Source organism: Miscanthus floridulus, chromosome 6 (genome assembly GCF_019320115.1).
Source record: "Miscanthus floridulus cultivar M001 chromosome 6, ASM1932011v1, whole genome shotgun sequence".
Taxonomy (NCBI): Eukaryota; Viridiplantae; Streptophyta; class Magnoliopsida; order Poales; family Poaceae; genus Miscanthus; species Miscanthus floridulus.
Window position 1 is genome coordinate 144,452,090 of NC_089585.1, and position 12,110 is coordinate 144,464,199.

Consider the following 12,110-nt stretch of genomic DNA (forward strand, 5'->3'; position numbering starts at 1 on the left):
TCCGTGGCCCTCGGCGCAAGAGAGACGTTCGGGTCAAAGGCGCCCGCGTCTGGCGGGAGGGTGCGGCACGGAAGGCTTTGCCTGCCACGTCGGACTTGGGAGAGAGGTGCCGGGACTCCTGGTCCAAGCGAACAAAAGTACAAAACTGATGCTGAGGCCTCGTTTAGGAGTGAAATTTAGGAATTTAGCTACTTTAGTACTTTCGTTTTTATTTGACAATTAGTGTTCAATCATTAACTAATTAGGCTCAAAACGTTCGTCTCGCGATTTCCAATCAAACTGTGCAATTAGTTTTTTTTCATCTACATTTAATGCTCTATGCACGTATCGCAAGATTTGATGTGATAACTACTGTAGCACTTTTTAGGAAACCTTTTTAGAACTAAACGAGGCCTGAGCTGCAATGCAACTAGCATGGACACCGCTGTTCTTTTCTTCAGAATCTTTTTCCCGTTCTGATCCGTAACAGCATTGGCCAGTCGTACTCAATAACTCTGCACAACTTGAGTTCGAAGAAAGATTGTAATACATTTTTCTTTCTTGCTGGGGGCCGGGAATTCCCCTTCACCGTGAAGCTCTTCAGAAAACAAGAAAAACACGAACAGACGCTGAGGTGCACAGATCTATTTTGCCGATTCTGTCACTATGCTTAACACCAGACTTCGACGTTTTGCGCAGATTCGGTGATGCATGAAAGGTACGTGAGGATAGAAACAAACAATTCACTCGCCTATAATAAGCCGAAGAGCATATCAAGCGAGACATGGAGAAGTTTTTTTTCATTTCAAGGAACGAAAATAAATAAGTGTCTTTATAAGGATGATGGTATACAAATACAAGATACGTAGTTGCGTACAAGTTACTACTAGTGGTTTTCAAAGTCAAATCTGGCAAGCTTAAGCTCTAGCCTCTAGCCCGCAGCTTCGTGAAGGATAAGCATACGCCAGACAATTCCACGATAGATTAGTCGGCACCTTTCTGCTGCGGAATTATCTGGCCGGTGGACGGTGTACAACATCCGTGGACGGATTCTTGCAGCAATATATGAAAATACAGGAGGTGCTTCCCGATCTTATCATAATAGCAACTTCGTGCCTGGCATAATGGCAAAAGAAGAATTGCACATGCCAACATAATAGTCTACATCATGTGCACGCATGGACACATGGACAGGGAGCCAAACTGCCGAAGGATGAAGGCGGCTCGCTGTGCTCTCCAATGTGTGAGACAGGCAGACAGCGGCGCCTGCTCCCAAGATAGATGTATTAGATGGTCTCCAACGGCGTAGGCAAAGGATGATCCAAACGTAAAATGTACTGTGCACAGTGTTTTGCGTCTTAGAATCACGCGTCAACGGAGGATGCATCCAAAGCAGCCATTTTGGGTACTTGGCGAATCGATAGGCAAAAAAGCGTAGTCTCTCGCGACGACGCAAAAGCATAGCAGAGAGGGGGAGCTGAGGGGGGCTTCGGCGTGAGCTCCGTCCACCCCGCCGCCGCACCGGCGCCTCCAGGAACGGCGCAAGTGGGAGTCCTCCTCCTCGGGCTCCGGGGGCAGCTCCTCCTCCACCGACGAGCCCGAGCCGCGCCGCATCCGCACGGAGGCCCACTGCCCGCGCTGCTCCGAGCACATGGACATCCTCTTCTCCCACCGGGGCCCCCCTCCGACGACCGCGGGCGCCACCGCCGGCGCCACCGCCGGCGGCGGCTACCAGGCGCTGAACCTCTGCCCCAACTGCCGCAGCGCCTACTTCTTCCGCCCGCACGTCCTCGCCCTCTTCCTCTCCGCCACGCCGCCCGCCGCTCCGCCGCTCCTCCTTCCTCCGCTTCAAGCCCCGCGCCTCACCGCCACCAACACCGGCACCGACGCAACCGCGGCGCCCCCCGTCCGGATCTACGTTGAGGTAGTCGCCGGGGTTGTACTTGTGCGGGTAGCTCCCCGGGAGGTAGAACCCGCGGGCGCCTGGCAGCACCGTCGCGAGCAGCAGGGTCTGGGGTGGGCGGGCGGGTCGGTTGTGGCGCTCGGCCCTGCTCCAGCGAGGAGGGGGTGTCGGTGGCGGTGGAGCAGATCTAGCGAGGGGTGGTGGTGTGGTTGCTCGGGCTCTATTGGAGAAGGCAGAGATTTGGGTCCGTGACTTTTCACTGTAGATGACCTATATTAGTGAATGGGTATCGTTTTTGAGTCGTTTTTGTTGGAGACAGTCTTAGGCTGTCTCCGATGGATGACCCCTATGGAGATCCAAACCCAAAATTGGGTCATGGATAGTACTGTATCAGACTCCAACAGAATATCTATATGCGAGACTCATTTTTGTTATAGCAAAGGCACAACCCAAATATGAGTATCATCTCTCCTGGAGACTCATTTGCAGAAAGGGTTCTCTTTTAGGTCCTGTTGTTGGATAAGACCAAAAATAGGTATTGAACCCTTTACCTGTAGCGCTACCCAAACATGGAATGTGTCTTGTATTTTGGGTGATGTTGTTGGAGATAGTCTTAGCCCTTGGTGCGACGGAGGTGTTGCTATCTGTGAAAAAACAAAAATGTAAATGAGTTAACAAGAGCATCAAATTCCCATGTAAGAAATATATATAGCATTATAGCCCACATTAGTACATTACCAGTTATATATTCTGACAATGACCATATATGGCGATGTCAATAATCAACTAAATATGTGGACATGCATATATACAAAAAAAAAACATAGCAAAATACAAGTCTCCTTCAGGCACAGGTACTCTTATTGTGAAAGACTGAAAGCAAATGTGTCAAGTATATTCAATCAATCTAGAATACCTTGAGTTCCTTGAGAACCTGAAGGCAGACTGTAGGCTTATTTCAGTTTCTTCCTCTTTGCACGTGGCTCATTGACAATTCCACTTGCAGGACTATCCTGCAGTGGGTGATACTTTGCTCGTTGCAATGCTTCCTCATAATCATTCAACTTGTGCTTCTCTTTGTTCTGATGATAACAACAAAAGCACAACTATAGTAAGGCTAGCCTTTTCTTCTCTGTCAATTGTAGTTAAACCCATGATCACATACATAAGCATTCTTATAAGTTGCTATTTGTTGCTTACAAACTTTCAGCTCCATGTTTAGATTACTAAGACGAGAATCAACAGGAACTGTGCATTGCTGAACCAACTGCTTCTGACGCCCACGAACAACTTGTGGTTGCCATACGTTTAATGCCACAGAAGCTCTCCTGCATATGTTTCAGAGAGTAAGAAATTGCACAATCAGCATACACTAATGGTAAGAAATATGCAAGCATGACAGTAATGAAAGAAATGGTGCAGAAGCCATTTTAACTCCAAGTCATCAATGGTTGGAGATAGCGCAGACAATGCATTGTGTACCAAGCAATATATTGTCTCTAACGACATGCTTCGGAAGGACTGTGTTTGTCCTTTATATGGCAGGACTATAGTCTGTAGCAATGTAGGGCGTGTTTGGTATACGGCCACACACTGCCACAGCCACAGGTGTGGCGGCGCCGAACCTTAGGCGGCAGAAATCGGCGCCACACTCTGCCACAAAAAATGAGCTAGCAGGTGCATGCAAAGCTGTGGCGTGCCACAGATGAAACATCAACCAAACAGCGTCCTCGATTTCTGTGGCAGCCAAAAACCTGTGGCGTGACAATGTTTGGCGTGAAACCAAACACGCCCGTAGTGCTAGGCAAAGAAGCAACATCTCTCCACAGGATTCAGACTGCCGCTGGAGGGAAGACAATTAGGCTATGTTTGGTTGAGCTGTGAGCTGTGGAAAAGAAGCTGTCGTGAGCTATGTGCTGTGGAAAAACTGTAAACTGTTTGACTAAAACAAGTATAAAACCTATTCCCTCTCTCTATCTCCCTTGAAACATCCATGAAATAGCTCTATATTTCCATTCATTTTGAAAAGCAGAAAGCCAAAAGCAGGGTCCAAGATACTTCCAAAATTGTATTACACGAAAGCGGCTGCTTCTGAAAAAACAGCTTCAAGTTTCACCCGTTTGGTTGGCTTTATGCTTTTTGGCAGCAGGAGCACTTTTCAGAAGCTCAACCAAATGCAGCCTTAGAGATGCCATTGTATTGGCTTCTCAGTTCAAATCCTGACTGGCTGATGGTACCACCGTCCTCTCATCATGTCAAGGGCGTCGAGGGACAGGGTAGGAGGACCCCGGCTACGTAGTTCGTAGCCGCGATCCGTGGTTAGGGGCGAGGTTTTACCCCTCAGCGCCCGATTGTTTCAGCAAAGGTAGATTAGGGAATTTGGGTAATTGTTCTTGCTTGATTATCTCCATACTGAGTACAAGAATATATAGGTCATTTGGCCATAACAGCTTGGAGCCAATTGCTCCTAAATCTAAGGCCATGATCGGCCCTCCTGCCTTCTAGGCTCTTGCCTGTTCAGCGCGCTCTGCGTGCGCGGTGACCACGCCTAAGGTGCCGCTGGTGTGCCGTCTGTGGCCCTGCGTGCATCCCAGGCGCGCCGTTTCCTTGTATAGGCGCGGCCCCACATGACATCTCTCCCCCCCTCGACGAGCAGCTCGTCCTCGAGCTGGAATGCTAGGTACCGGTCGAGGAAGGAGTCCACATCTTCCCTGTCGCGGAGGCAGCGGTCTCACCCTTCCAGTGGATGAGCACCTGGCGGACGCCGCGCGCCAAGCAGAGCGGGTGCGCACCGCACGTTCAGGTTCGGGGACTGCGGCACCGTTGTGGATGGCTGGGAGGGGCGGTGGAGCAGCTGGCGGAACACCGACAAACTTCTTGAGGAGGCCGGCGTGGAAGACGTCGTGGAGCCAAGTGCGCGGGGGCAGAGCACGGCGCACCGCGACAGCGTTGATGAGCTCGGTGACGCGGTACAGCCCGAAGAAGCGAGGCTTCAGCTTCCCTTTGGTCGCCTAGGGCAGGGAGACGACAGCACGATGGCGTAGGCGGAGCAGAGCCCAATCGCCAACCGCATAGGAGACAGGGCGATGAAGCTTGTCGTAGTGTCGCTTCTGGACTGCCTGGGCCTGTTCCAGCCGATAGCGGACGTCTGCTAGGAATTCGTCGCGGTCCGCCATGTTCTTGGCGACAGCAGCCACGCGTGTTTCGCCCGGCTCATAGGAACGAATGGTCGGCGGGTCCCAGCCATACACCACACAGAACGGCGTGTCGCGGAGCAAAGTTTGGTAGGCCGTATTGTAGATGTACTCGGCCTCGGGCAGCCAGCGGAGCCATTGGCGGGGGCGGTCGTCGGTGAAGCAGTGCAGGTACATGACGATGACGCGGTTGGCCGCCTCCGTCTGTCCATCCGATTGCGGATGGAAGGCCGTCGTCATGTGCAGCTTGGCGCCCATGAGGCGCATCAATTCCTACCAGAACGTGGAGGTGAACACCGGATCACGGTCGGACACTATCGACTGCGGCACGCCGTGGAGTCGTACAATGTTGGCGAAGAAGGCCTACGCCACGGACTCTACATTGTACGGGTGAGCCACGGGGATGAAGTGGCAATACTTGCTGAAGCGGTCGACCACCGTCAATATGACAAACTTCCCCCCACGCGCGGTTGAGCCTCCACGAAGTCAAGGCCGATGTCGGTCCAGACCGCTTGCGGTACCGGCAGAGGCAGGAGGAGACCGGCCGGATGTAGGTGCTCCGACTTGTATCGCTGGCAGGTGGAGCACGCGCGGACGTAGTCCTGTACCAGGCGGCGCAAGTTAGGGAAGTGGAAGTCGCGGCGAAGGTGGTGCACGGTGCGCTACACACCCTTGTGGTCGTCCTCGTGCACGACAGACATGATCTCCGGCAGCAGGGTCGCGTTGGCGGGATGTAGAGGCGGGAGTCGAAGGCCACCATGCCGTTGATCAGAGACCACAGCGACGCACGGGTACTCGCGGTGATCTCGTCCCGGATGGCGATGAGGGCCGGATCGGTGGCCTGTGCCTGGCGGAGGCGCTCGATGTAGTTGAACCGCGGCGAGGAGATGGCCAAGACGGCGCCCTCATCGGTGTCGCGGCGCGAGAGGGCATTGGCCACCGTGTTTGTGGCACCGGGCTTGTACTCGACGGTGAAGTCGAAACCGAGGAGTTTGCCGACCCAATGGTGCTGCGGAATCGTCGCGAGGCGTTGATCAAGGAGGAACTTGAGGTCGTAGTGGTCCGTGCGTACCAGAAAACGGTAGCCTCAGAGGTACGGACGCAAATGGCGGATGGCGTGGACGAGGCCGATCAGTTCCCGTTCGTAGGCGGCAAGGAAACGATGGCGAGGTGCGACGGGCCGACTGAAGTAGGCGACCGGATGCTTCTCCTGGATGAGCACCGCCCCGAAGCCGTGGGTCGAAGCATCGCATTCGACGTGAACGGCTTGGAGAAGTCTGGCAAAACCAGGACTGGAACCGATGTGACCGCGGTCTTGAGCGCCTGGAAGGCCGCGGCAGCATCGTCGTTCCAGCTGAACCCCTCCTTCAGGAGCGTCGTGAGGGGGGCCGCAATGGAGCCGTAGTCGTGGACGAATTTGCGGTAGTAGCCCGCTAAGCCAAGGAATCCGCGCACCGGTGATAATGTGGCCCGGGTAGGAGTTGGAGCCGACCCCAAAAGCGCACTTAGAGCGCTTGACGAAGAGGCGGTGCTGCTGCAACAAGGCGAGGACAGCGCGAAGGTGCCGGAGGTGATCCGCCCAGGTGGTGCTGTAGATGAGGATGTCATCAAAATTCAAAAAATATGAGCACGAATCGGCGGAGAAATGGAAAGTGGCCGGGGCATTGCATAGCCCAAACGGCATCACCAGGAATTCGTAGAGCCCATCGTGCGTGTGGAACGCCGTCTTGGCGATGTCGGCCGGACTCATCCGGACCTGGTGGTAGCCCGAGCGCAGATTGAGCTTGGTGAAGAACTTGGCGCCGTGAAGCTCGTCCAGCAGCTCGTCGACCACCGGAATGGGGAAGGCGCCCTTGACGGTGATCGCGTTCAAGGCTCGGTAATCGACACAGAAGCGCCACGAGCCGTCGGCCTTCTTGACGAGGAGTACCGGGGAGGAGAACGCGGAGGAACTCCGGAAAATGAGCCCCTGGTCCAGCATGGCGGCACATTGCCGCTCCAGTTCATCCTTGTGTGTCGCCGGGAACCGGTAGGGTCGTACGGCCATGGGCTACGATCCTAGGAGGAGGACGATGCTGTGGTCGTGGCAGCGTGGTGGAGGTAGCCAGTGGGGCTCGGCGAAGACGTCGGAGTAGAGGAGCGCGTCCAGCAGGTTGGCGATGGCGTCGATCGCGTGCAGCCTGGGTGCCTCCGGGCCGGCCACGCCCTGCCAGCGGACCCGGTGCTCGCGCTGCTGGAACGTCACCGTGCGGGCGCTGAAATCCCAGAGGATGGGGCCAGCGTGGCGAGACACTGGTTGCCGAGGACAATGTCATACCCGGCCAGGGGAAGGACGAAGAGGTCGGCGAGGAAGTCGTCGCAGTTGACGTTGAATGCGGCCCGGCGAATGACGCCCAGGCAAGAGATGCGCTCGCCGTTTGCCACCGTGGCCGTCATGCGGGGGTGGTGTTGCAGAGGGAGCCCAGTCCGCCGCGCCGCCGCCTCGGAGATGAAGTTGTGCGTGGACCCCGAGTCGAGCAGCACGACGAGGGAGGTGTTACCGAGCTTGAGGTGGATCTGCATTGTTTCATTGAGGCGGACTCCAGCGATGGCGTGGAGGGAGAAGTGTGGGACGACCTCCTCTGTTGCGCCCTCCTCCGACGTCTCAGGAGAGACCTCCGCGTCCTCCACAACACCGTCTAGCAGAAAGAGGCGCTGGCATACCCTGTTATGGCCGCGGCCGAACTTTTCGTTACAGTTGTAACAAAGTCCGAGGTGGTGGCGTTCCTCATGTTCGGCCTGGGTGAGTCGCTTGACCAGCCGGCCCTCCACGGTGATCGTGGCCGGGGTGGACGTGGCCGGGGTGACCGTTGGTGGCGCCGGCAGGGCGAGGCGCGGGGCGGGCGCTGCAAGGAGTGCGCGCGATGTCGCCTGGGGCTGAGGCGCCGCGTACTGATCCCGCAGCTCGAGCTTGCGCGCCAAACTCATGGCCGCGTCAAGGGATTGGGGGTTGTGAACCTTGACGTCGAAAGGTTGAGCGGCGGTTGGAGTCCGGCGGTGAAGAGCTGAACCCGCTGGTCCTCGTCCAGGCGGCCCACGCGTAGGAGGAGTGCTTGGAAACGGTCCTGGTACTCCTCCACGGAGCCCGTGCGTTTGCACGCCACCAATTTGCCGAGTGGGTTGGATCGGAGGGGCGGACTGTAGCGGAGGTGGAGCAGCTCCTTGAAGCGGCGCCAGGACGGAGTACCCTCGTCCTGCTGGACCGTCCTCCAGGTTGTACGAGGCCATCCAGACCTTCTCCTCCTCCATGATGTGTTGTTGATAGAAGTACGATTCACAACGATTGATGAAAATCAGGGGATCAGACTTGCCATCGTAGCGCGGTAAATCGAGCTTCTGGAACCGAGGCGGCCGGTCCTGGTGGTGCTCCCCGGAGGCGGACTTGGAGCTCGAGGAAGACGACGACAGTCGGTTCGCGTCCACGCGTTGAATCGCCTGGGAATTGGCATCGACGGAAGCCTGCAGCGACTTGAGGGTGGCGGCCAGGATGTCCAGGGTGGCCTGGAGTGCGGCCTCCTTGGCGCTAGTGTCTCCCATGGCGGCGGCGCGTTGCGGAGTGGGTGGTGCAGAGTTGGGACGCGGCGGCAGCTAAGGCGAGGATGATCGGCGAGGTGAGGAAGGCCTGGATCGTGATGCCAAGTTGTCAAGGGCGTCGAGGGACAGGGTAGGAGGACCCTGGCTACGTAGTTCGTAGCCGCAATCCGTGGTTAGTGGTGAGGTTTTACCCCTCAGCACCCTATTGTTTCAGCAAAGGTAGATTAGAGAATTTTGGTAATTGTTCTTGCTTGATTATCTCCATACTGATTACAAGAATATATAGGCCATGATCAGCTCTTCTGCCTTCTAGGCTCTTGCCTGTTCAGCGCCTTCTGCGTGCGCGGTGACCACGCCTAAGGTGCCGCTGGCACGCCGTCTATGGCCCTGCGTGCATCCCGGGCGCGCCGTTTCCTTGTATAGGCGCGGCCCCACATGACACATCAGGGCACCACCAATGGAGGCTAACACTCTTAGTGGTTCTAGTGCAAATAAAGTGATCCACATAGACTAGGAAATATTGAGACTACTATTCACACAATGCAAACTAACATTACTTGTGGTTTGCAAAGAAATTTTTTCCTTTCATCATACATCACCTTTATTTCCTCTTTTCTTCTTTTTTAGCATGAACCACCTTCTCTCTCCCCAAGCATATGTAGTTTCTGCAAGCCACTATGACAAGTGTAGAGCACCTACTTTTTTTATCCGATCCTACATGACACTTGGGGCTACTAGTAAAAAAACAGCGTTGGGGAAGCTCTCAGAGGATGGGCAAACTCCTAAAAGTTGTCATATAGGGGAATGAGGTGGAAAAACAATCCCCTTTCCCTAAAAGTTGTCATATAGGGGAATGAGGTGGAAAAAGTGCTCCAGCAGATCCCCTTTCCCTATATTTTTTCTCAATCCCTCAAAAAATCCCCTCAATCCCTCAAATGGAGGGGATCTGGCACAGATTTTTCTCAATCCCCTTTCTACCTACTTCTGTCACTGACGTGTGGGTCCACAGAAGAGGTCAGTGCCGCCGTCGCGCGAGGGAGCGCGTGGTTCACCAAGAACACTTGTGCAAGGCATTGTTTCAGTACTGTAACATACAAGAGGCTTTCAATTCGGATGGAACAGATAGCAGCAAATCATTAACATGGCCTAACTAGTTGTACATGTGGTCTGAAAGATTGGCCTAACATTTGTCTAAGTGACCAGATGATATATCGTGGAAGCAACTGTCTTGAGCAATATGATACTTTTGCAAGACATTGCTTTTGAAATGAACAAAATACACGAGCCTCAATTTCGATAAACATGACAAACAGGGAAAAAACATTAATAGTTATAATCAGTGGTCTGAAAAAGCAATCTCAAGCTCGAGTAAACAAGCAGCTCAATATAGGATGGAAGCTACTGTCTTGATCAATATGACACTTTTGTAGGATGTCCTTTTTGTAATGAGTTACATACAGGAGACTCTAGTTTGGATGAAGATTTGAAGCAGACAAACAAGGGCAGATCATTGACTGAACTAACCAGCCGTACATGTGGTTTCAAAGAACAATCTCTGCCTGGCTCTTGTGTAAACAAATAGCTTAATATATCATGGAAATAACAGTCATAAGCATTTTTTTCTTCTCGTGCACTGCCAATTACTAGATGAGTGTTCAGAAACACAGCTGTACTACTATGATAAAATAGCACACATTTTTCAGTTGAATAGACGCACTTTAGCTCTGATAATTCCTTACTGGTCTGCAAATTGATGTTTCTACTTTCTGCTTTACACTAAAATTTACGTGCGAATATCTGATACATTCGTTTCGTTAAGACGCAGATGATTAAGTAAGCCTTTGCAAAGTACAGAGACAGCAACAAACGGATGAAACATGATAGATTTGGCATAAAAAGCTAGCAAACGGACCTGACTCTCTCGAGGTTGTCGAGCTCCTGCGCAGCCGTCTTCATCTTTTCCCCCTCTTCCCGAATGGACCCCTCCAGCTCCGCTAGCCGCCTCCTGGAAGCCAGCACCCGCGCCTCCGCCTCGAACACCGCCCGCCGCCTCGCCTCCGCCATCCGCACCTTGTGTCTCTCAAACCTGCAGCAGAGATGCATCAGTGGAGCAACCTGCACGCACAAGACCAACAATAGCGATCGAGGCGAAAGGGGAGATGGCGAAATTACTTGATTCTGTAAAGGGATTTGGGGTGGAGCTGCTGCTGCGGCTGGGAGGTGGAGGCCGAGGACGTGGAGGGATGGGATTGGGAGAGGAAGTCGCGAGAGAGGAGTTCCGACCAGAGGGCGGGGTAGACGGAGAGGCGTCCGAGGCGGCGGGAAGCGATGGCGAGGCAGCAGAGATCGCGGAACCCCAGCGCGGACGACGCGACTCCCATCTCCAGGACGCGCGCCCACAGCTCGTCGGGAAGATCCGACGCCGACATGTCCCTATTAGGTTTGGTCGGTGGCGCACGGCACGAGCGCGAGTACTGCGATGCCAAGGCGGCGGGAGGGCGAGAGGGCGAGCTACGCGGCCGCCGCTTTTCGTCTCGTTTGGATGTGGAGGAAGGGTTCAGACAGACTTCAGAGGCGAGGAGGAATCAGGACAGGAAGGTACGAATTGGTCCCGGCCACAGGCCACTGAGGGCGTCCTCATCAGAGCAGACCCAACGCTCCATGCTGTACAGTGGTTTCATTTGTCCATGTAGGCTCGGATGCCAGGTGGATGCAAAAAGTAAAAAGATGGTAGCCTTTCAAACTGTCATAGGAGCCTGCGGAGGTACCGTTTGCGATCAAGGAGGCATATGCAGTGTACCTTACGTTGAGACAGCGTTGGTCTGAATGCAGCTGCTCCTACATGGATGAACACTTTTTTCACGAGGCACATGATCCTATATACCTGCGATGGGGTTGCTCTCAGTGGCCAAGAAGAAATCGCTAGCGCTGTGGTGAAAAGAATGTAAGTATGAATTACGTATCACGAAAAGTAATTTATGTTTGGCTAAATTTTTAGTGAATAATATTTACAATTATATCTTTAAATTAATTTATTATAAAAATATATTTCATAATTAATTTGATTGTATTTAACATGAATACTTTTTATCTATAATTAGTCAAAGTTATTACGGAGGCAGTACTCGTTAGCCTGTGCCGAGTCTGCCTTGTGGCCAATGGAATTCAATCTAGGCTGGCTATTTGATCTCGTTGGGGACGCCCTGAGCGTCTGAGCCCGCCCAGCGCCCATCATGTTTGGACGGTTGTCACTTGTCAGGTTAGAGAAGACCTGAGAATTGAGAGATGCTGAAAGTTTGTTAATACGGAGTAAGTGCACTTCTAAAAGTGTGACGAAGATATCAATGCCAGTAAGAAATTACATATATACCTAGGTGTAATTATTACGCTTTGAGAAAAGAGAAAGTAGAAAAGGACAACTAGACAGTCTGTTCGTTTGCTCGTATCTGGCTTATAAGCCA

The 12,110-nt window shown here is 53.3% G+C and overlaps 1 protein-coding gene across 3 annotated transcripts; it reads right to left on the minus strand.

Annotated features, from left to right (window-relative positions):
* Positions 1–169: 169 nt before the first annotated feature.
* On the minus strand, positions 170–11,204 carry LOC136460057 (F-box protein SKIP24-like). 3 transcript variants are annotated; one of them, XR_010760321.1, is made up of 6 exons: positions 10,822–11,204; positions 10,562–10,735; positions 3,048–3,210; positions 2,799–2,964; positions 2,434–2,526; positions 170–1,245 (listed from the first exon to the last, which is right to left on the minus strand). XR_010760321.1 is itself a non-coding variant. In XM_066459893.1 (5 exons), exons 1-4 carry the CDS (start codon positions 11,076–11,078, stop codon positions 2,836–2,838), a joined length of 723 nt encoding a protein of 240 aa, XP_066315990.1. In that variant the 5' UTR covers positions 11,079–11,204; the 3' UTR covers positions 1,621–2,526; positions 2,799–2,835. The 3 variants fall into 3 exon arrangements, 2 of the variants coding, with proteins under 2 accessions (XP_066315990.1, XP_066315991.1); XM_066459893.1 differs by lacking the exon at positions 170–1,245 and having other exon boundaries at positions 1,621–2,526; XM_066459894.1 differs by lacking the exons at positions 170–1,245; positions 2,434–2,526 and having other exon boundaries at positions 2,825–2,964; positions 3,083–3,210.
* Positions 11,205–12,110: the final 906 nt, after the last annotated feature.

Excerpts from the sequence above, each read along its gene's own strand:
- LOC136460057 (XM_066459893.1), bottom strand. The coding sequence starts at position 11,078 with ATGTCGGCGTCGGATCTTCCCGACGAGCTGTGGGCGCGCGTCCTGGAG. Across the intron at positions 10,736-10,821 it reads AAATCCCTTTACAGAATCAA|GTTTGAGAGACACAAGGTGC; the intron begins GTAATTTCGCCA and ends TCTCTGCTGCAG. Across the intron at positions 3,211-10,561 it reads GACAACCTCGAGAGAGTCAG|GAGAGCTTCTGTGGCATTAA; the intron begins GTCCGTTTGCTA and ends AAACATATGCAG.